General features: G+C 47.1%; 1 protein-coding gene across 1 annotated transcript; it reads left to right on the forward strand.

Annotated features, from left to right (window-relative positions):
* The first annotated feature begins 7857 nt into the window (after window positions 1-7857).
* B3GALT5 (beta-1,3-galactosyltransferase 5) lies at window positions 7858-8793 on the forward strand. The gene has a single exon (XM_065943285.1). The coding sequence runs from the start codon at window positions 7858-7860 to the stop codon at window positions 8791-8793; it is 936 nt and encodes a 311-aa protein (XP_065799357.1).
* The last annotated feature ends 15635 nt before the right edge of the window (window positions 8794-24428 follow it).

A 24428-nucleotide genomic window follows, 5' to 3' on the forward strand; every position in this document is an offset into this window, starting at 1 on the left:
TTTTCTTCACTTGGTGTTCTTCCAGTGCACCTATCTGTGTCCAAATTTCTTTTAAAATTTTATTTATTTATTTATTTTATTTTTGACTGTGCTGGGTCTTCCTTATCCAGGGTTCGAACTCACGTCTTCTGTGTCTCCTGCTATGCAGGCATATTCTTTATCATTGAGCCCTCAGGGAAGTCTGAGTATTATCTTGGTACACTTTAAAAAGTATTTTGATACATTTATTTCAAAATACTTGATTTCCTTGGTTATCTTGTATCTTTTGATTTATGAACTGCATTGAAAGTTTCCATGATATAAAAATGTTTGTGGGGGATTTGTGGCTCCCGCTGGCTTCAGGAATAACTCATTTCCACAGAGAACTGTTAGGAGGCCCAGTTCTCTTCCTCTCACTGGCCCTCCAAGAGGTGGCCACTGTCCTCTGAACCCACCAAGCTGTGTTTTCTCTCTGGTGCTCTCAGACCCTCCAGGGCTGTGGCCTGTGATGTGAGCATCCAGCCAGGGGTGGAGCTCTGGGGCATCCCTGGACCTCTCTTCCCACACTCCTCCGGGCTGGGTTCATCCCTGGGCAGGCACCCTGTGCTTGTTGTGACAGAATCCCCTTGCAAGGTAGACTGGAAAGGGGAGGACTGAGGTGACCGTGTGGAGTGTCCCCATCCTGCTTCAGTTAGAAGTCAGGAGGCTGACATTTCCCTCTCCACCCATCTGGAGCTCTTGTGGTTGTACTCTTAGCAAAACTGGACCCCGGCAGATGAACAGGAGAAAAAGAGACAATTTTGCTCCCTATGTATGGGAATCTCATAGAATTGGGACTTGAGAAGAGGTCAAAGCAGGCAGCCTTTAAACTTTTGAGACAAAGAAATAATAGACTTGTGGGATGTTGACAAGATAAAGAAACTCAAGTTTTGGGTGCTACCTTAGTGAAGAATCTAAACAGCATCTGGGCAGGAGTAGTAAATTAAAGAAGTAATAAGGTTTGTTTATATCAGCTTTTCTGCCCCAGATTCTTCATTTCTGGAGACAAAGGTGTCTCTCTACTTCCAAATTCAGATAGGGCACCTTTCACATGAGAGATTTTTTGATTTTGGGGGGACAGAAAGGAGGGTCAAAGTGTCCCTTGCATTGGCTGCTTCTTAAATAACTGAATTCAAAATTATCCATGTGCCATTGAAACATATTGTGGAGTGAGCTGCGGTAAGCCCCCAAAAAGTCATGACAGAAGTAATTGCCACCAGACATCTAATGGTTTCCCACCATACTCAGACACAGGCACAGTTCTCCCCAGTTGGAGAGACACAAGTGGGGAGTATTTAAATACTTTGTCTCAAATAACACTCTCCTGTGATCTAGCCTGATGTGAGCAAGATCTTGTTTCCAAATTCCTCCATCTTTCCATCCCAGCAGGCTGCCTGAAGTTAACAAAAGGGGACTTTTAAGAATCTGCTCTGCAGCATCTTAAACTGATCTAAAACAGAAAATAGAGTGCATACTGATTTGGCAATTAATGAAATATTGTAGCATCATCATAGCAACCACACACTTTGATTTGGAAGCCTGCCTTTCATGTCTGGCCAACTGGTACGTTACAGCAGCCTTCCAGGCCAGCAGCTGTCCAGTCTTCAGAGTTTGCAGAAAAAGTAAAGCCCAGACCCTGGGGTTGTGTTAATCCTGTTTTAAATTTTCTCTCTATTATGGTGTTTTGACGTTAAAAAAGCATCCTAATACACAGAAAACCTTTCAAGGGACTTCCCTGGCAGTCCAGTGGTTCAGACTCTGAGCTTCCACTGTGTGGTGAGATGGGTGGAGGGGTTCCATCCACATTAGGGAGGGTAATCTGCTTTATCCAGACTCCTGATTCAAATATTCATATCATCCAAAAAACAACATCACAGATACAACCAGCATGTCTGGCCAGATGTTCAGGCAACTCATGGCTCAGGCAAGCTGACACACAGTCATTGCCCTGCAAGAACTGTGTTGCTCCCGTAGCTTCAGATGCTGACTCCTGGCTCTCCTCCAATGGGCCGAGGCTGGACTCTGGCTGGGAACTGAGAGCTGTGGCCTAGCGTGGGCTTGGGGCAGTTGTACAGAGCCTCATTCATACAGCTTTATCCAAGTGGTGCCCACTGGTGTTTTCAAAGGGGCCAGCCTAGAGTGGAATCACCTGGGACATACTAAAATGCAGAGTAGTATGCTCTGGGTCCCAGACCTGCTTTATATGAGCCTGTGTGGGATGGAACCTTTTTTTTAAAAAACAATTTATTTTATTGAAATAAATATAGTTTTATATAGTTGATTTACAATGTTGTGTTAATTTCCACTGTCCCTTGAAGTGATTCAGCTTTACCTGTATATACATTCTTTTTTGTGTGTTTTTCCATTACAGTTTATCACAGGATATTGGATATAGTTCCCTGTGCCATACAGTAGGACCTTGTTGTTTATCCATTCTGTATATAATAGTTCAGTTCAATTCAGTTCAGTTCAGTCGCTCAGTCGTGTCCGACTCTTTGCGACTCCATGAATCGCAGCACACCAGGTCTCCTTCTCCATCACCAACTCCCAGAGTCTACCCAAACCCATGTCCATCGAGTCGGTGATGCCATCCAGCCATCTCATCCTCTGTCATCCCCTTCTCTTCCTGCCCCCAATCCTTCCCAGCATTAGGGTCTTTTCCAATGAGTCAACTATTCACATGAGGTGGCCAAAGTATTGGAGTTTCAGCTTCAACATCAGTCCTTCCAATGAACACCCAGGACTGACCTCCTTTAGGATGGATTGGTTGGATCCTCTTGTAGTCCAAGGGACTCTCAAAAGTCTTCTCCAACACCACAGTTCACACTTGATCTTAGCCAAAAGGCCGAGAAGCGATAACACCACAGCTCAAAAGCATCAATTCTTCGGCGCTCAGCTTTCTTCACCGTCCAACTCTCACATCCATACATGACTACTGAAAAAATGATAGCCTTGACTAGACGGACCTTTTTGACAAAGTAATGTCTCTGCTTTTTAATATGCTGTCTAGGTTGGTCATAACTTTCTTTCCAAGGAGTAAGCGTCTTTTAATTTCATGGCTGCAGTGCCATCTGCAGTGATTTTGGAGCCCCCAAAATAAAGTCTCTCACTGTTTCCACTGTTTCCCCATCTATTTGCCATGAAGTGATGGGACCAGATGCCATGATCTTAGTTTTCTGAATGTTGAGCTTTAAGCCAACTTTTTCACTCTCCTCTTTCACTTTCATCAAGAGGCCTTTTAGTTCCTCTTCACTTTCTGCCATAAGGGTGATGTCATCTGCACATCTGAGGTTACTGATATTTCTCCCAGCAATCTTGATTCCAGCTTGTGCTTCTTCCAGTCCAGTGTTTCTCATGATGTACTCTGCATAGAAGTTAAATAAGCACGATGACAATATACAGCCTTGACATACTCCTTTTCCTATTTGGAACCAGTCTTTTGTTCCATATCCAGTTCTAACTGTTGCTTCCTGACCTGCATACAGGTTTCTCAAGAGACAGGTCAGATGGTCTGGTATTCCCGTCTCTTTCAGAATTTTCCGCAGTTTATTGTGATCCACACAGTCAAAGGCTTTGGCATAGTCAGTAAAGCAGAAATAGATGTTTTTCTAGAACTCTCTTGCTTTTTCGATGATCCAGTGGATGTTGGCAATTTGATCTCTGGTTCCTCTGCCTTTTATAAAACCAGCTTGAACATCTGGAAGTTCATGGTTCATGTATTGCTGAAGCCTGACTTGGAGAATTTTGAGCATTACTTTACTAGCGTGTGAGGTGAGTGCAATTGTGCGGTAGTTTGAGCATTCTTTGGCATTACTGTGATATTGAATGGTTTGCCTTAGAAACGAACAGAGATCATTCTGTCATTTTTGAGATTGCATCCAAGTACTGCATTTCAGACTCTTTTGTTGACCATGATGGCTACTCCATTTCTTCTAAGGGATTCCTGCCCACTGTAGTAGATATAATGGTCATCTGAATTAAATTCAACCATTCCAGTCCATCTTAGTTCACTGATTCCTAGAATGTCAACGTTCACTCTTGCCATCTCCTGTTTGACCACTTCCAATTTTCCTTGATTCATGGACCTAACATTCCAGGTTCCTATACAATATTGCCCTTTACAGCATCGGACCTTGCTTCTATCACCAGTCCCATCCACAACTAGGTGTTGTTTTTGCTTTGGCTCCATCCCTTCATTCTTTCTGGAGCTATTTCTCCACTGACCTCCAGCAGCATAGTGGGCACCTACTGACCTGGGGAGTTCATCTTTCAGTACCCTACCATTTTGCCTTTTCATACTGTTCATGGGGTTCTCAAGGCAAGAATACTGAAGTGGTTTGCCATTCCCTTCTCCAGTGGACCACATTCTGTCAGACCTCTCCACCATGACCTGACTGTCTTGGGTGGCCCCACACGACATGGCCTAGTTTCACTGAGTTAGACAAGACTGTGGTCCGTGTGATCAGATTGGCTAGTTTTCTGTGATTATGATTTCAGTCTGTCTGCCCTCTGATGCCCTCTCACAACACTTACTGTCTTACTTGGGTTTCTCTTATCTTCTACGTGGGGTATCTCTTCACGGCTGCTCCAGCAAAGCGCAGCTGCTGCTCCTTACCTTGGACGAGGGCTATCTTCTACTGGCGCCCCTCCTGACCTTGAACATGGAGTAGCTCCTCTCGGCCCTCATGCGCCTGTGCAGCCGCAGCTCCTTGGATGTGGGGTTGCTCCTCCTATAATAGTTAGCATCTGCTTGTCCCAAACTCCAGTCTGTCCTTCTCCTATACACCTTTCCCTTTGGGAACTCTGTGTCTGTTCTCTACATCCATGAGTCTGTTGCTGTGTCATAGATAAGTTCACTTGTGTCATATTTTACATTCCAGATATAAGTGATATTGGATGATGTTTGTCTTTCTCTTCCTGATTTACTTCACTTCACCTCTAGGTCCATCGATACTGGTGTAAATGGCATTATTTCATTTTTTTTTTTAAAGGGAATGGAAGCTTTGATCTTGCATTTTTAACCAGTCTCTTGGGAGAGTCTTATACCCACTGAGTTTGAGAGCCTCTGGGTTGTTCAGGCTGCATGTTGCTTGTTCTTTCTGCTTTCCCCACACTGCCCTTCTGCTCTCCAGTGGCCTGGGGGATGGCGAGTCTTCTCAGATGTATGAGGACGACGGCTCTGGAGCAGGTGTGCTGAAGGTGAAACCCAGCCCTCTGGACTGCTCACTCTGGGAGTCCTGGGGCTGGGATTCCCATCCCTGTTCGCACCTGTCACATCACACCTGCCCTTCAAGGATGAGCTTGAATACCACATCTTCCACGTGGCCTATCCAGCAGGCTAGATAGTTCTCTTTCCTTCGTGGTCACAGGCCCCTTGGTTGTGTGCTTCAGCCCCAAGCACTGTCTCTGGCCTCAAGTGGACCACTGCTGTCCATTCCAGATCTTTCCCTTCAGCATGTGGTCCTCCCACTAGCCCCCTTAAACTTAACTTTCCAGATGGTCCCCTTGGCTTCCCAGCCCTGACTTCCGATGCCATAACCTCAGGTCCTCCAGTGGAGGGTTGGGTTCTGAGTCCTGGTGACACACCGTATACTCAATCAGAGATGCAGATGTAATTGGGGGTGCAGAGTAGAACGTTTGGAGAGCATGCTTCTTGGTCTCTGCACTGTAGGCAGGAAGATTCTTCCAACTGCATATGAAAACAAACAGCCCCTGCAAGCTTTCGCCATCGGATGCTCAGGCGTGGCGCTCATCCTGCCCCCTGGATGCTGAGCATCCCTTCCTGGGGACTGAGATTCATATGGAGGATCCCAGGAAAGGGCTCAGGATGGAGGATGAGAACCAAGTGTTACTATTGAGATAACCGCTGAGGAAGAGCAGACTTATCCGAGAAAGTTAGCAAAATTGAGAAAGAGCATCTTTTGCCTGCATTGGCTTTTATGTTTCTTTCTAAAGCACACAGCAGGAGAAAATGCAATTTGGCTTCCCTTCCCCCTTCTCCTGGCAAAATAGACTACACATCTTAGCCCTGCAAGTACAGTCTCATGAAGAAAGGGGCAGACTTCTTAGCCTCTTACAGCACCGGCTCAGTATTGTTCTCAAAGTCCATTTGCCTCCTGGGGTGATTTCTCTGAAGCCGGTGGGGGCTCCAGCTGATTACGAGCTCCACGGGGGACCTAAGGAGAACAGGAGCTGGATTAAGTTGACCTCCAGAGAGTCAGCTAGTTGTTCCATTTCTTTTATGGGGAATGTATTTGGAACAGATTTTTCCTTAATGAAATTTCAAAGTGCTCTTTTGCTGTCAAAATAACTGACCCTTTCTTTGTTTCACACCGTGGGTTTCTTTTCTTGCCCTTTTCCCCTCTTATCCAGCATGATATTCTGAAAACACAGACATTGAGTTGAGAATTGATGTGTTTCCTCCCTATGTTAAGCCTTTAAACATCAGCCATGGACTCTATTATGTGACTGTAACTGACTTAGTTGTCTGCTGTGTCTCCTCAAAAAGTTCTGGAATGTTGTCCTAACCCATTAGGCTAAAAGGATTTTCAGATTTTTGCATGCTCTTATTATTGTCAACAGAGCAAACATGTGGTGGGATGTGTCTTGATTGGACCCAATTTACAGATGAGAAAAGTGAGGCTGGGGAATAATGTCCTACCGATGAGTAATGCATTGGCACTACGGCAAATGCTTCAGCACAGCAAATAGTAAAGAACTGCTGCTGAGGCATGAGTAATTTGAATGACGCTGTTCTTGGTTTTTTCCTCATAGGGCTTGCCGAGGCAGAGAATCATCATTTTCTGGCAAACAAACCAAGCCCAAGACCTAGTTGTGCTGAATGTCATATGCTGACAGCTCTTGGAATCTACCCTTTGGCTTAGCTTTCAAACAAGAGGTTCATCTTACCCAGGAAAAGGGTGAGTTATTTGCTTTCTTAATGTTATAATGCTGACATGGATGATCCTGGGTTTGTGGAGAATAAAAGAGATAGGTGAGCAAAAGAACATGTGTGCATGTATAGTCGCTTTAGTCGTGTCTGACTCTGTGAGACCATATGGATTTTAACCCACCAGACTTCTCTGTCCATGGGATTCTCCAGGCAAGAATACTGGAATGGGTTGCCATGCCCTCTTCCAGGGGATCTTCCCCACCCAGGGATCGAACCCATGTCTCTTACATCTCCTGCGTTGGCAGGAGTTGTTTACCACTGGCAGGAGTTGGGTTCTGTACCACTAGTGCCACCTGGGAAGCCCAATGAAAGAATAGGAGATTTAAAAAGTAACCTTAAAAAAAAAAAACACCCAAATTAAAAAAAAGCCACTGCTTTGCATGGATGGAATTCCAAGGTAGTTGTGCACATGGAAGACTGGTCTTGCTTCTTTCTGGGAGTGGTGAAATGGTGCTCAAATCAGTCAGAGAAGAGTGCCAGGAGTCTGTACATTTGGGTCTAGGACATGTGCTTTTCAGCCTTGCAGGTTCTCTAGCTAGATGTCATTATGGAGTCAGGGAAGGGCAGAACCGGAAGGACAGACCTAGTGAGCCGTGTGGTTCCATGTCCTTCTAGATCAGGGATCCAAGACTCCCACCATGAAGGAGCCAGGACCACTGCCTGATTCCTGTGGTCCCAATCTTCCACCAGGGAGTGAGAGACGGTGTCACTCATCTCTGCCTCCCTGTGGAATCTCATTACTCCACTTGTGTCTGCAACAAGACTCCTGAGTTTCTAAAACTTGAGCCATGAAGCGTGGGTCTCATCTCATCCCCCATCTCAACCACCCAGGGCAAAGCTATACTCCTGCTTTTTGAGGTCTAACCATTTTATTGTTTTCCTTTCAGATGGCTTACATGAAGATGAGATGGGTATATATCTCCCTGGTGGTCCTGGGAGTCTTTTGTCTGTATTATAACCTGGAGGATCTGAATCCTTTTAAAGGAGAACCAGTGATTTTCAAGAATGAACTTGGGGACTTCCTTCAGCTCCCAGATATAGATTGCGGGCAGGATCCCCCCTTTCTTGTATTGCTGGTGGCTTCATCTCATGAGCAGCGGTTTGTCCGCTTGGTCATCCGGAGCACGTGGGGAAGAGAAAAGATCATAAAGGGAAAGCGGATAAAAACATTCTTTCTCCTGGGAACCTCTCCCAGTAAAGACATCTCAAGAGAAGTGGCCAAGGAGAGCCAGAAGTTTCGTGATATTATCCAGAAGGACTTCACCGATGTTTATTTCAATCTGACCCTGAAGACCATGATGGGGATGCATTGGATCTACCGCTTTTGTCCACAGACGACTTTCGTGATGAAAACCGACTCTGACATGTTCGTCAATATCTACTATCTGACCGACCTGCTCCTGAAGAAAAACAGAACAACTCGATTTTTCACCGGCTTCCTAAAACTCAACGAGTATCCCATCAGGAGACGGTTCAATAAGTGGTTTGTCAGTAAGTACGAATATCCATGGGACAAGTACCCGCCCTTCTGCTCTGGCACTGGCTATGTTTTCTCTAGTGACGTGGCGGGTGAGGTGTATCGTGTTGCCAGTAGCGTGCCCTTCATTAAACTGGAAGATGTCTTTGTGGGGCTCTGCCTGAAAAGACTGAAGATCAAGCTGGAGGAACTTCACTCCGAGCAGACTTTCTTCCCCGAAGGGTTACCGTTCACCACCTGCCGTTATAAGAAGATTGTGGCCTCCCATCATATCAGGCCGCGAGACGTTCTGAAGTATTGGCAGGCTCTGGAAGGTTCTCTGCAAGAAGAGTGTCCAGATAACTGAGGGGAAGTTAGAAGTGCCTGTGAACCACCTCAGTGATGGCTTTTGAAAGATCTTTGATGGTGTGGCTGAGACTCCCTAGGTTAGGGAGGGAGTGAGGAAGGAAGAGGCAGAACACAAGGTCCTGCAGCCTTCCCCGTCTAAATGTAAATGCCACCACGGATGAAGCCCCATTTGGTACCCAAGCCATAACTGACACCATCTCTTGAGCACCTACCCTGTGGCACTAATGATGTGCACCTGCATCTTCTCATGTCAGGGGAGAGCATCCACATGGAGTGGTGGGTGTCACCGTCACCACTTCACACAGAAGGAGATAGCAGCTTAGAGAGGGATGGGGATCTGTCTCAAGGATGACAGCCGGCAGACACCAGAGCGAGGGTGAGAAACCCCTGCCGTCAGATTCCAGGCAGCAGCCTCTGTCTCAGTCCACCCTTGCAAGCTGCCTCCTGGGAGAGGATGGTGGTGATGGGGGCTCCAAGGGGGGGCCTTGCTGCTGGCATCCGTCAGTCCCTTGTAAGAGTCCCCTCCTCCTCCTCAAGTCCCATTCTCTCACCCCTGCAGAGACTGGGGTGAACCAAAGCCCCCCCATCCCTCCAGTGCCAAGTTCTCTGTGTTCACGATGAGTCTGGCTGGCCTGAGACCCTGTTAGCAGCTTGGCACTCAACTCACTACAAAGACACAGCGGCAGTGGCTGCAACTCCACCCCCAGGAAACACCCAGTTCCGGATAGAAACCAGTCTTTAGAAACCAGACTCAGCTCAGAAATCACTGTGAAACTTGGCCTGCTGTACGGACCTGTTGGCACTTCTGCTGAGTGGGGGATCCCTGAGAGCACCGCATTTCTTCCCCACTGTCCAACAGACAGGGGTCTGTTGGCTGCACCTGTCCTTGGTCGGGACTTCAGATCTCCAAGTGCACACTGGGAGTGGTTGGATGTATCATCCATGAAGGATGCTGGGAGCTTTTCTGGGAACTGGTAATGATTTAATTCAAGACCCTCTCAAGCAGCCCCTGGGATGCTGAACATTGAACTGAGTCCTGGTCCAAGGTGTGTCTCCCTGGGTGTGTGTCCTAAGCCCAATCCCAGCTCAGCGTCACCAAATTCCTCAGATGCCCAAGGAACAGCTGCGTTTTGTGATGTGGACTTTAGTATGCATCTCCTGGGGGTTTGGAAGAGCCTGTTCTGCAGGGTTGTGTGGAAACAAAGCACTTTTTTTTTTTTTTTTTTTTTTTTTGGCCAGGATCTGCCCATACAGCCACTGTCCCATGACATACAAAGCCATCTTGCTCCCGATCTCCAGGAGGATCGCGCCTTCCTTTCTACTTTATTGCACCGAACTTTAGCAGCACTCAGAGGGGAGGCCTCGCATGGCTGTGAAACTTACAAATATTGGACGAATCTCTGACCAGAATATGGGAAGAGGTGTCTGCTGCAGAATGGTCACAGCCAGGTTGATCTGCAAAGTGGCATCTTATTTTGCACAGCGTTTCTCGTTTCTGAATGGAGCTGCTTCTTGGCGGATGTGTTTTCTTATCCCGGCTGCTCTGAACGTGCTGGGTCATGTTCAGAAAAGCTACCTTCTCAGGTGGGAAAATCAGGGACTGAGCTTGTTTTCTGAAGCCTGGATTTTTGCAGGGCCAGTCCTTAGTCCTGTGGGACAGACTGCCTCTGATTCGGGAGATAACGGTGGACTCTGGGCTTTGAGGGTGAAGGAGTCTTTGGCAATAGGGCTGCGTCTGTGCTTAGATGTCCACCTTGTCTGGTGTGCGTGTCCATGTGGGCACTGGGCTGGGAGGGGAGGTTCATCTCATGCAGGATCTGGTCTCAGCACCTGCCCAAAGCCCTCACCATAGGAGCATAAGCACACACTCGCTCCACCCTCTGTCTGTTCTGAAACAGTTTTCTGCAAAACACATCCCTTGCCCCCATCCCCAATTCTATTTCTTTGTATAATGAAGACCTTTTATACTCTAAGGAAAAACACGTTTTGTGACTACAGAACTTGAAGGGACCTTTGAGCTCCTTTGGTCCAGCATTTACGTGGGATGAAAATAAAGCTCAGAGACCCAGAGGCTGGCCCAAGACTTCCCAGCTTGTTTGTCATGGAGGTTCCAGCCAGAGGTGTAGTCCGTGATGCTGTCTTGCTTGTATGGGAGAGTCAGAAACTGCGAAAGTGCAAATTAGGAGGCAAAGCGAGGCTTTTGCAGTAGCACCCAGAGTGAAGTTCAGGATGGGATTGGACAGGAGCCAGGCTGGCGTCTTCCCTCAGAGCTCCAGGGAGGAACGGTGCTAATGTGTGTGCTCAGATGTGTGTGCTCAGTTGCTAAGTCATGTCTGACTCTTTGTGATCCCAGTAACTGTAGCCTGCCAGACTCCTCTGTCCATGGAATTCTCCAGGCAAGAATACTGGCGTGGATTGCCACGCCTCCTCCAGGGGAACGTCCCGATCCAGGGATCTAACTCTCATCTCCTGTGTCTCTTGCATGGGCAAGTGGTTTCTTTACCACCGAATCACCTGGGAAGTCCGTGACACTGATGGCCAAGGCTAATTGCCAGGCACCGAGATAAGGGCTTCACAAGTATTACTTCCTTAAATGCTCTCAACTACTCCCCAGGAGGTGACTACCCAGTTTTCCTGCTTTTCAGTTCAGTTCAATCACTGTCGTGTCCAACTCTTTGCAACCTCATGGACTGCAGCAGGCCAGGCTTCCCTGTCCATCACCAACCCCTGGACCTTGCTCAAACTCAGGTCTATTGAGTCAGTGATGCGATCCAATCTTCTTTACGATGAGGAAACCGAGGCAGAGAGAGTGTGAACAGCTAGCTCAAGGTCTAGCTGAAGTGTAGCAGAAATCGGTTGTGAACCCAAGTTCTTGGGAGCATCACTCGTGTTGGTCACAATTAGCACTGCTGCCCCTAGGCAGTCACTTGGCCTGAGGGATGAAGTCCGTGTTCAGAGGGAGGCAGGTGCCCCCTGCCTTGGGGGCTCAGGCTGCACGTCTGGCCCTTCCACAGACTTCCCACAGCACACACCCCCTCCCTTTAGGACATGAATCCCAAGTCCTCCGCTGGGCTGGAGACTGTACAAAGGAACCAGTGGGGCTCCCATAGGTCCAGCCTCTCCACTTTGGGACTTGATTCCCAGCTCTTCTAACCTCTACAGAGCAAGCCCCTTGCTCAGGTTGTACTTCTACCCTCGCTATGGTTCCCTTCTGCCAACTCAACCCCCACACACGCAGACAGGCTGTTGTTTCTGATCTTCCAAACCATCATTAAGCCCGTTCCCTTCACTGCCCCATGTCTGCTCCTTTGGGTGTTCTGCCTGAGACAGTTTTCCATATTTGTCCTCCTAAATTCGTCTCCTGTTCCATCTAAAATCCCCTGTAAGCAGACTCTGGTGCCTGTCTCCACCAGATGGTTCTCACTGAAGTCACTGATGACCTGAGATGTGGGTTCCAAGGTCAGGTCTCTGTCCTCATTCGGCCGCCTGCACTGCTGGTCTTGCCCGCTTCTGGGGCACTGGATGCTCTGGACTCTCCTTTTCGCTGGTCCCCTCTTTGCTTGTTCCATCTTCTCACTCTGCCTTGGCCTCATTTATTTCCCCTCGTTGTACTCCGGTGGTCTCATCCAACCCCATTGTTTAAAAAGTAGTAGGCTTGACTGGATCCTCTTGTGCTGAGGGTGCCCATTTATCTCCAGCCTGGGGCTCTCTCTTGCTCGTCAGTCTCATAAATTTCAAGGCCTACTTGACATCACAAAGTGAGCAAATATGCAGCTGAATTTGTCCTGAACCGTCTCCCCCAGCTCCTCATCCACACCACCTGCAGCCTTCACTTCCTCAGGTAATGGCCCTTATATCCTTCAGTCGTTGTTGTTCAGCCGCTAAGTTATGCCCAACTCCTTGCGACCCGTTGGACTGCAGCATTCCAGGCTTCCCTAGCCTTCACTATCTCCTGGAGTTTGCTTAAACTTGTGCCCATTGAGTCAGTGATGCCATCTAACCATCTCATCCCTGCCTTGATTCTCCTCCTGCCCTCAATCTTTCCCAGCATCAGAGTCTTTTCCAGTGAGTTGGCTCTTCCCATCAGGTGGTCAAAGTATGGGAACTTCAGCTTCAGCATCAGTGCTTCCAGTGAATATTCAGGACTGATTTCTTTTAGGATTGACTGGTTTGATCTCCTTGCAGTCCAGGGTACTCTCAAGACTCTTCTCCAGTGCCACAATTGGAAAGCATCAGTGCTTCAGTGCTCAGCCTTCATTGTGGTCCATCTCTCACATCCATACATGACTACTGGGAAGAGCATACCTTTGATTAGATGGACTTTATTGGCAAAGTGATGTCTCTGCTTTTTAATATGTTGTCTAGGTTTGTCATAGCTTTTCTTCCAAGGAGCAAGCGTCTTTTAATTTCATGGCTGCAGTCACCATCTGCAGTGATTTTGGAGCCCAAGAAAATAAAGTCTGTCACTGTTTCCATTGTTTACCCATCTATTCACCATGAAGTGATGGGACCGGATACCATGATCTTCATTTTTTGAATGTTGAGTTTTAAGCCAGCTTTTTCACTCTCCTCTTTCACCTTCATCAAAAGGCTCAAGTCAGACACTTTGAAGGCATCTGTGACTCCTCTCTCTTAACCAATGCATCGGCCCTGCCTTTGTTTTATATCCAGAAGCCAATCGCTGCCCCCACCTGCCCCCACCCCACACCCCCATCATCTGGGACTTGTGTCCCTGCAGTTGCTCCTACCTGGGCTCTTGGCCTCCATCATCACATCCGCTTCATCTGTTTCCTAAGCAGCGTCCAGACTGCTCCTTTGAAAATATGGACCAGAGCATCTCACTTCTCTGCTCCAAACCCATCTCTGAGGAAGCCCTCCAATGATGTCCCATCTTTTAAATCATTGTCTGCCTATGTTATTTCCTAACCTCGTCCCTTCCTGCCCTCCCCTCACTTACTCTGGCCTCCCTGAAAGGGAGTACTGTTCCAGCCGCACTGGCCTTCTTGCTCTTCCTGAAATGTCCCAGGCACACGCTAATGGCCTCAGGGCCTCTGCCAGGGTCACCCTTTCCTCAGACAGTCTCATGGCCCATTTCTTTGCTTCTTTAATGTCTTTGGCCATACATCATCTCTTCTTTAAGAACCTCATCCTGATCACTTTCTATGAAATTGCAACTCATCCCACCTGGTGCCCCCTTGCCTTGTTATATTGTTTCATTGCACTGATAATTTCTAACAGAGTTCGAGATCAGTCCTGGGTGTTCATTGGAAGGACTGATGCTGAAGCTGAAACTCTAATACTTTGGCCACCTCATGCGAAGAGTTGACTCATTGGAAAAGACCCTGATGCTGGGAGGGATTGGGGGCAGGAGGAGAAGGGGAAGGCAGAGGATGAGATGGTGGGATGGCATCACTGATTCGATGGAGATGAGTTTGAGTAAGCTCCAGGAGTTGGTGATGGACAGGGAGGTCTGGCATGCTGCGATTCATGGGGTCGCAAAGAGTGGGACACGACTGAGCAACTGAACTGAACTGATACCGTATCTATTTATTATCATGCATTTATTTTGGTTATTGTTTATAGCTTGCTCCAGTTGAACAAAAGCTTTGTGCAGGAATGGTTCTTTGTTTTCTCCACTGATGTACCTTACATTCTTAGCACAGTTCCTGGTACATTGTCTATACTCAGTAAATATTTGCTGAGTGGACATGTGATGACCTTTGTGGCCATTTTAAGGTGATCTTAAAGGGGAGGCAGGGAGCCTCAACTAAAAGGTGAAGGGGTCATAAAATGTAACCAACACTATGGATCCAACATGTAGTTCCAGTATCATTCAGTAAATGGGATGCTGAGATTCTATTTTTACTGAAAACTAGGACCTGAAAACCTAGAAATGCTATATAGTAGTGCTTCGTGACTTCATGCCTCTCCTTTTAAGGAATAGGAAATCTCTCACATTGAGAAGTAAATAGAATTCTATAATGTACTTTGTGTGCCTGCCCACATCCTCCCAACCCCATCTTATCTCATCTACAACCTCCTTCTGTTGCTAGTGGTGGTTTAGTTCCTAAGTCGTGTCTGACTCTTGCGACCCCATGGACTGTAGCCCACTAGGCTCCTCTGTCCATGGGATTTTCCAGGCAAGAATACTGGAGTGGGTAACCATTCCTTTCTCCAGGGGATCTTCCTGATCTAGGGATTGAAACCGGGTTTCCTGTGTTGTAGGTGGATTCTTTACCTATTGAGCCACGAGGGAGGTCCTTCTGTTTTCCTGATTGTAGAAATTTACTTATTTTTCTCAACTGTATCTGGCTTTTCTCCTAGGAGAATGACAACAGTAAACCAAGTTGTCAGGAAATAGACCTCATTTCTAAAAATGGTGACAGCTGGAACAGAAGGTACAAAGGCAGTTTCAGATGAAGGTACAGTTGCTGTGTTCCAAACTTCAAGAGGTTTTAGAGCTCATCCCTTTAATTTATGTGTGAATATCAAGATTTGTGGAATTAGAGCTTCAAGTCAGCATTCAGAGGGGTGCTGACCCTCAGTCTGATGCTACACCCACAGTTGTGTACTGATTTTTTCCTTCTTAGGTACTTAATTCCTGTTGTCTTAAAGCACACCATTGTAGCAGCAGAGCACTCTATAAAAAGGGGAGGAAGGAAAGCTCCAAACCAACAAAACTCACCAGACCTCCTCTCCTGGAGTTCCCCAGTAGCACCTGCTCCCAGACACTCCGCAGGCGCATCTAAAAGGCACATGGAAAACACATTCCTCAGTCTCCTGCCCCCGAGCCCTGTCTTGCCCCAGAGTTTCCAGTTGTAGGGAATGTTGTCACCGATCGTCTGCTCTTTCAGTTCTGTGACTTCCCTCTGCCTCTCTGCTGCCCTGCCGTGCCTGTTGGTTGCCGATCCCTGTGGTTTTGACAGCATCTCTCCACGTCAACCGTTGCAGCCTCAGTGCAGGCCACCATCTTGGGTCAGCTGGCCTTACGCAGCGTGTTTCTAGCTGATCTCACAGATCTAATCACAGTGCCCTCCAACCTTTCCTCCGCTTTACATCCAGAGTAATTAAAAAAACTCTATTGGAGTATAATTGATTTACTATGTGTGTTAGTTTCAGGTGTATAGCAAAGTTATATATATATATATATATATATATATATATATTTTTTTTTTTTTTTCTTTTTCAGATTCTTTTCCATCATAGGTTAATGTTGACTATAGTTCTCTGTACTATACAGTATGTCTTTGTTGTTTATTTTATTTATGGTGGTGTGTGTCTGCTAATCCCAAACTCCAAATTTGCCCGCCCCCTGCACCTTCCCCTTTGGTAACCATGAATTTGTTCTCTAAGTCTGTGAGTTTATTTGTTTCGTAAATAGGTTCATTTGTATCTTTTTTTTTTTAGATTCCACATATAAGTGATATCATGTGACATTTTTTTCCTCTGACTTACTTCACGTAGTGTAATATTCTCTAGATCCATCCATTTTGCTCTAAACAGAGTAAATTTTTTGAAAAGATGATCTGATTAGGAAACTGAAAAACTCAGGGAAGCTGAACAATTTCCCCCGGGGAATTCTGTCCTCCCGTCCATGAGCTGCTGGTTGCTTCAGAGATCAGACTGGTGACCCCAACCCCTGCTGGGCACTCTAGCAATGCTCCACTGACCCTTGAAGGCTGGCATAAAGTGCTAACATGCACTTTTTAAACAAAACAAATGAATTTTCATGGGCGTTCTTGGATCCTCTTGAATGTGGCTACTCTGGGGTTGGGGCTGCGTAGGTTTGAATTTTACCTCCCTCTCTCACTCAACAAGCAAGTCACTTATCTTGACTTTAGTTTTTTTTTTTTTCCATCTGAAAAATGGGACAATAGTTGTTCTCACCTCGCAGGGTTATTGTGTTAGTCAAGATGATGCGTGTGAATTGATCGGTGACTTGAGTGGTTCTGCTGAAAATCAGTGTGTGGACTTGGATTTTGGTGCATTTTATAGTGATCTGCAGGCCAATCAAGAGATCTTTGGGGTGAGTCTTTAAGACTTTCAGCTCTGGCTCCTTTCTCTCCTTCTGATGTCCCCTGGCACTCCTGAAGAAGTTTTTCTATCCGTTGTGTCCTTCAGCATTGCAGAGCACAGTGTTTCTGACTCAGTTCATTCAGAAGGGGTGACAGCCTGAGCAGGTGATAAACAAATGGAGTGGAGGTGCCTTCGAGGTTATCTGCAGTCTGAAAAGTAGCCTCCTTTTTCCAGATAAGAAAACCAAGACTCAGGAATGTGGAGTGACTTTGCCAAGTCCTTCAATTACCAGCATCTCCAGGAGCAGAAACCAGCATCAGAAAGCTCATGTCAGCCATTCACTCATCTGTTTATTCTCTCTTCGGGCAAATATGGTCAGTGCTTTTTACAAGACACCAGGAATGAGGGTCAAGCTGAGGTTCATGGCCATGGGTTCTGCAAATAGAGTGAGAGCTGGACAAACACACGATGTCAAGAGGATAGAGGGGGTGTCTGTTCCCTTGGCAACCAAAAGAAGCAGTGTTTGTTCAGTGCCATCTCTGTCGATAGACGCCATAAACCTTTTCCATACCTGCTGTCTCAATTCCTCGCAGCAGCCATTCTCATTATAAACAACCCCCTGGTTTTGAGTGGAGGTTCAGAGTGACCCGTTGACTTGACAGGGAGGCTGAGATGTGAGGAGACCGCCCCTCCCTCACCCCCGGCCTTCAGTGCCTCCCCTCTCACCAGCGCGTGGTAGGTGAGCCCGCCCATGGTGCTCAGGGACTGGTAAACCTCCTGAGCCTCTCGGGAGGCTCCGCTCTGCCCCCGGCCCAGCTCTCCCAGGGGTCTGCCATCTTGTCTTTGTTCCCCTTGCCACCATTTCTTTCCCAAGTGTCGACAACATCTCTGCTGCTTCCCTGTCCTGGGTGACCTTCTGGGATTCGGCCTTTGTCACCAGTGGTGTCCCAGGAACCTCCTCTTTAGCTGGGTCCTCCGACCTGTCCCGTCCTGGCCAGCCCTGCCCTGAGTTCACTCAGCTCTCCATCTGATGGTTTGAACAAGTGTTTGGCTTCAGAACATGAACCCCTCCAGGCCAGCCCAGCCCACTTTCCACCTCTGTTTACCTGAAGACCTTGCCAAAAAGCTATCCCTCAAAATAGTGTGGATTCCACACTACAGGCATTAGCTTCTATCAGCGTGTGTGCACGTGTGTGTGCGTGCCTGTGGGGGTGATCTGAGGCTGTAAGCACAGGTGCTCAGTGCTGGCCAGTATCTGTGTGTTACTTGACCTCCCCGAGCCCGTGAAGGACAGTAAGAGGAGCGAGGTGAAGTTTGCTCACGAGGGTTGTAAAGAGCAGGAGCCCCAAGTGTTCTCAGCTCTGGGGGCGTCAGTGAGAGTCTGAGAGGTCCCTTTGTCCTCTATGATAGAGCAGGTTCATGCTGCACTGGGTGTGGTGGAAATCGAAGCTGCAGGAATGGTCTAGAGTTGCCTTGTTCAGAGATTTTCCAGACTCCACTTTGCAAGCAGGATCTTTAGAAAAAGTGAAAGAAAGTGAAAGAGATCAAACAGCATCTTGAATTTGGATGTATTCCTCCAGAAGCAAGAAGTAGTGTGCGCACACTACTATTTAGAGTGGTCTGTGCCTCTGAGCCCCGATACACGGGCTAAAGGGGAGAGAGCAGGTTGGGGCGGTTCTCATGGGCTCTCCAGGCAGAAGTCTATGGCTTTACCAGAGATTAAGTAATTAACAAGCCTGCTGCTGTTCCTCCTGATTTTAAAAATAGATGAGATGCTTATCTCTCCTTCGCATCTCCCACTGGGGAGTATTTTCTTCTCTCTCTCTCTTTTTAAAAAGAATTTATTTCAGTATTTGTCATATCGAGACTGACATTTTAGCAGTTTCCCAGGTGTGGTCAACTCCTTGCAGGTGTCTGAGAAGGGGCACTTTCTCTCTCTTCAGCCCCCTGCCTGGTAGGGAGGAGATACTTTGTCGGTTAGTTTTTGGGTGAGATGTTTGGGCAGAATGGTGGACTGGAGAAAAAGATGAAGTGAACTGCAGGTCCCTTCAAACACTATTCTTAAAGCCTCTTGTCTAGATTGTCATTGACACATATTTTTATTTGTTTGGTTCTATATGATCCAGAAGTCTGTATGTGAGCCTGGGCTGAGGTGTGTTAGAAATAAACTCCCAACGGTGTGTCTGGGAGGTGAATTTTACTGACATTCTCCATTTTGAATTTGATGGGAGGATTTGTAGCTTGTGGGAAGTTAGGAAGTTGAGTTCCTTTATTTTGCTGCTTTTTCAGTATGACTATGAGGGAAGAACTCGTTGCTCTCAGATCAGAAATTGATCAGTGAAGCCACCTTCCCCCCACACGGGTTAAAGAACTGTGAAGGCTGGATAAGCCGAGGGGACAAGGAAGCAGGCTATGTCCCAGTGCCTGCCGATTGGAGTAGACAGACAAAAAAATTAGCTTTTAATTAATTTAAAAACCTAATTCTTCTCTTATCAGACACAGTCAGCTTTAAGCATAAGTAGAAAAATGAATTCCGTAGCCAAATGTAGTTTTCGGAGGCATGCTGTTTTGCCTTATCTGTTTGTCCCATTGCCCGTGTACTCTGGTTGAGTACACAGTTTGGGTGGCTGGGGTGGCCTTTACCCAGCCTGGCCCAGAGTTCCTGCCACACGTGCTGTGGGGGAGGCCATGCAAGGTCTTGGGTCCCCAAACAAAGAGACAAACCGGGAATTCCCTTGTAGTTCAGTGGCTAAGACTCTGTGCTCCCAATGTAGGGGGCTGGGGTTTGATCCCCATTAGGTAATTAGATCTCTCTTGCTGCAACTAAGACCCAGTACAGCCAAATAGATAAATATTAAAAAGAGAGAGAGAGAAACCAAAGAAGTAGTGATACCCTTAGTTAAATTATGCTCTGGAAAATGTCAGATGGCAGAGGCTGGGGGGTGGGGATTGATCTGTTTTCCACCTGGTCAAATAAGACATCAAGAAAAATCCAGCATGCCTGGAAATTATTTAATGCCAATTGAGAACACATGACGTGTTCGTGGGCAAAATTTGCTTGTTTCAGAGGTCCCCAACTTCTTTGGCACTAAGGGCTGGTTTCCTGGAAGACAATTTTTCCATAGACCTGTGGGTGGGAGGGATGGTTTGGGGATGATTCAAGCACATTACATTTATCATGAACTTTATTTCTATTACCACTACATCAGTTCCACCTCAGATCAAGCATTAGATCTTGGAGGCTGGGGACCTAAAAGACAAGAAGTAAAAATAAAACTCTATACTACTGACTGATAACCTGAAAATGTTGTCTCCCTGTATTTTAGGAGAATTTACTAGACTCTTATGTCATCATATTTTGAAAGTAGGCATATGTATTTATTTATTATATATTAATGATATTTATCTTTAATAAAATTAAGCTATTATGATAGCAGAGTTCACTTAACTTGGTTTGTTCTCAGTTGTTGATGATGTGATAAACTTGTGTTCTAGAAAGTCAGCAGTGTAAGATTTAAACTGGACAATATGCCCCCCCACACACATTGATGTTTTCTATATTTTTTTGTTTGGGAAAAATACTTTAAAAATTCAACTTTGATTTTATATGTTTAGAAAAATAAGCTGAACAACCTTGACATGCTTATCATTGAACGACATGGGGATTCCTTGTTTACCTTGAGGTTTGGAAGCAAAGACATGGGTCTGTAACTTTCGTGGAGTCCTGAGGGTACAGTATTTGGCGAGAGGCAAGAGATGAGGTCTCCTGTTGGGACTCATAAGCCTGGGGCTTTAGGGGCAGGTACCCTTTGTGATTTTCTTTCTCTCAGGTATATTTCTATTTTTTAAAACTACCATTTAAGTTTAAGAACTCAAGCCTTGTGAACTGATACAACTGTACCTTTAGAATTTTCATGGTGACTCATCTCTGAGCTAGAGCTTGAATCCCTGACCTTTCAAAGTGTCATTTACATGGAAATAAAATGATCAAAACAGATGTATTTTTCTTTGACTTGAGTGTGTATTTTCCACACTACCTGTGGTACCGCAGACCTGCAGGTCACCACCCACACGTGCTTCCTGCAGACAGCAACCTCAGCCCATCTCAGACTCGAGCTAGAAGTTGGAGGGAGTTTTTCCGGTAAGCAACCTGTGACTTCTAAACATGACTTCTAAACATGGTGTGCTTGGCCCAGAAAACTCCACAAAGTCATGCAAATCAAGAGGATCAGACCTTTGTGTTTACTTTGAGAACACTTGTGAAACTGCCCAGGCCATTAAGGGTATGCATATCCAAAAAGTCACCATGTATCTGAAGGATGTCACTTTTAAGAAGCAACATGGGCCATTCCATTATTACAATGGTGGAGTTGATAGGTGCGCACAGGCGAAGCAGTGAGGCTGGATGCAGAGTTGGTGGCCCAAAAAGAGCGCTGAATTTTTACTGCACATGCTCAGAAATGCAGAGAGTAGTGCTGAACTTAAGGGCTTAGATGTAGATTCTCTGGTCATTGAGCACATCCAGGTGAACAAAGCCCCCAAGATGTGGTGCAGGACTTACAGAGCTCATGGTCCGATCAACCAATACATGGGCTCTCCCTGCCACGATGAGATGATCCTTACTGAAAAAGAACAGATTGTTCCTAACCCAGAAGAGGAGGTGGCACAGAAGAAAAAGAGCCCAGAAGAAACTGAAGGAACAAAAACGTATGGCCTGTGAATAAATACTGCAAAAATAAATGCAAATAAGGGCAAAAAAAAAAAGAAGTTGGGGGAATCAGGAAGGGGGTGCAGGCTGTGTGTGTCCGGGGTGTGGAAGCCTAGAGACAGGCAGAGAATGGGACAGCTTCAAGGTGATGCCTCTGTGCTGTGCTTCGTATCTCAGCCATGTTGGACTCTGCAACCCCATGGACTATAGCCCGCCAGGCTCCTCTGTTTGTGGTGATTCTCCAGGCAGGGATACTGGAGTGGGTAGCCTGTCCCTTCTCCAGAAGACCTTCCCAACCCAGGGATCGAACTCAGGTTTCCCGAATTGCAGGTGGATTCTTTACCATCTGAGCCACCGGGGAAGCCTGCTCCGGTGCTGAATCAAATCATAGAGACAAGAATTTGGGGGTGAAGTAGAAAAGAAGAGCTTGATTGCTTTGCCAGGGAAAGGGGGACACAGAGGGCTCGTGTCCTCAAAACTGTGTGTCTCACCTGGGAGGATTTGGTGAGGAGTTTATAGTAATGATTCAAGGATGGGGTTGATGGGATCAGGGTGTGGTGCAGGGCCTGCACTCCTTTAACCTGGCCCCAAGTGGCCGCCTCCACTTGGTGAGGCTTTCTCAAATGGTAGAGAGCCTGCCTGGAATGCAGGAGACCTGCGTTTGATCACACAGGTGCGAGGATCCTCTGGAGAAGGACATGGCAACCCACTCCAGTATTCCTGCCTGGAGAATTCCATGGACAGAGGAGCCTGGCAGCTACAGTTCATGGGGCCCCAAAGAGTCGGACATAACTGAGTGACTGACTTTCACTTTCACTTTTGGGACACAAAGAAAGTCATAGAGGCTGAGGTCGGTTCCACAAATAAGGACTGGGTGGCCCAGGAAGGCTTCTGTGCCCCGGAGCCTCACAGGGTCCTGCTTGGTTTCAGAAGGATGGGTGACCACCCAGCCAAGAATTTCGCTCCCTCCAGTGATGAGATGGGGCTGTCCTTGGTCCCCTGAAGGGCCTGGCCTGCCCCTCCTCATGCTCCCCTCACAGACTCCACTCCCACTACTGTGACTTCCCCCATCTGCAGTGCCGGTCACGCCTTCTTTCTAGAACATTCCCACGGCACACAAAGGTGCTCTCACTCGCCACTCAAAGACTGGACTTCCCTCCTTTCTCAGTACAGTCCCTTCCTCTATTTTCCGTTAATATTATCACCTCTCCAAAGAGCAGCCTTCCCACCACCCCTCCTCAGTTCCTGTTCTCCCTCACCTGGCCACTGTTCTGTCCCTCCTGGTGGAGGCACCCACAACCCACCTGCCCAGCACCTATGTCTTGCTGGAACCCTCGGCACTCTCTAATCCTGCTGAGCCCAGCCTGCTCCCTCAGGCTCCCCTCCCCCGAGTCCAGACCACAGCTCTGCTGGATCTCCCCCCGCCTTGGCCTCTTCCTCCCTGGTCTCCTCCGCTGGTTCCACGTGTGCTCCCCAGGCTGGCCAGCCAGCGTTGCAGGACTCCAGGATGAGATCGCAGACCTCTTCTCTTCCCTGTCAGTGACACTCCCTCTGAGTCAAATCGAGGCAGAAGGCAGATGCCACCCCCCCCACCCCACTGCCCCCCACTTCCCCAGGGTAAAGCAATTGGAGATTCATTCTCTATTGACAGAAACTCCAAGACAAGAATAGCAGGGCAATTAAGGGAGGAGGCTGGACCCGGCACAGACCACATACTTCTCATTCCCTAAGTCAGGAGACCTCCCTGACCACACATGTGCAGAAAAGGTTGCCTGGAGGCCAAAGGAGAGTCATGTCAAGGATGTTCTACCCACAGGCCTTTTCATTAGGATTCATCTTGGCTAAGAGATGTGTACACACACATGGGAGGTTCCTGAAATATACCAAATATGGCCTGTGAGCCAGAACAAATCAGAATGACTGGCCAAATGAAACCCGGAAGAAATGGCTCATAAAAGTAATTTAAATGCCACAAGGGTGAGACTCAGGGACTTTGCCTCTGAGCCCACATGTGTGTCTATTCACATGTACTGCACTTTTTTCCTCTTAACAAATACTTTACTTGCTTCACTACTTTCCATTTTTGTAGAAATTATTTTCTGCAAAGCTGAAGGCTAGGGCCCCTGTCACTGACCACTGGTCTTGTTGCTAGGGTCCAATGCGACCCAGCCTCAGTCTTGGGCTGGGAACCCAAGCCCTACTTCAGATTGTTGCAGGCTGAGGCCACCCAAGATCAAAATACCTCTTTTCACATGTACTAGTCTGCTCCTGCTGCTGTAACAAAATACAATGGAGCAGGAAACTTAAACTACCGACATTTATTTGCTGTCAGCCCTGGAGGTGAAAAGTCCTAGATCAAGGTATTGTTGGCAGTGCTGGTTCCCTCTGAAGCCTCTTGGCTTCCTGCAGTCCCTAACCATTTTGGCACCAGGGACTGGTTTCGTGGAAGACAGTTTTTCCATGAACTTGGTCCTGGGGTTGAGTGGGGGCAGGTGGGTGGGCAGAGGCAGGAGGGAGCAGGGGAGGGGGATGATTTTGGGATGATTCAAGCACATTGTCATGCACTTTATTCCTAATATTATTACATCAGCTTCACGTCAGATCATTAGACATCATATTTTGGAGGTTGGGAACCTCTGTGTAGACAACTACCTTCTCCCTGTGTCCTCAGGTTCCCCCTCTATCCTGATGTCTTATAAGGACATCCAGTTACATTGGGTCAGGGCCCACCCTAACAACTTCATTTTACCTTAAAGACCTTACCAGCAGAGACTAGATAACCTTATTTTCTTCTATTGAATCAAGTTCTCTGCCAGTGGACAGAGGCCATGGACCCCAGGGAGTTGCACCTGCAGAAGGAGAAAGCATCTTTTGAGCTTCTGTTCCTTCATTCAAAGTCCTCTGACTGG

Source organism: Muntiacus reevesi, chromosome 8 (assembly GCF_963930625.1).
Source record: "Muntiacus reevesi chromosome 8, mMunRee1.1, whole genome shotgun sequence".
In the NCBI taxonomy this organism is placed as follows: Eukaryota; Metazoa; Chordata; class Mammalia; order Artiodactyla; family Cervidae; genus Muntiacus; species Muntiacus reevesi.

What these genes read in the sequence shown, in the direction of transcription:
- B3GALT5 (XM_065943285.1), top strand. Translation starts at nt 7,858, where the DNA reads ATGGCTTACATGAAGATGAGATGGGTATATATCTCCCTGGTGGTCCTG.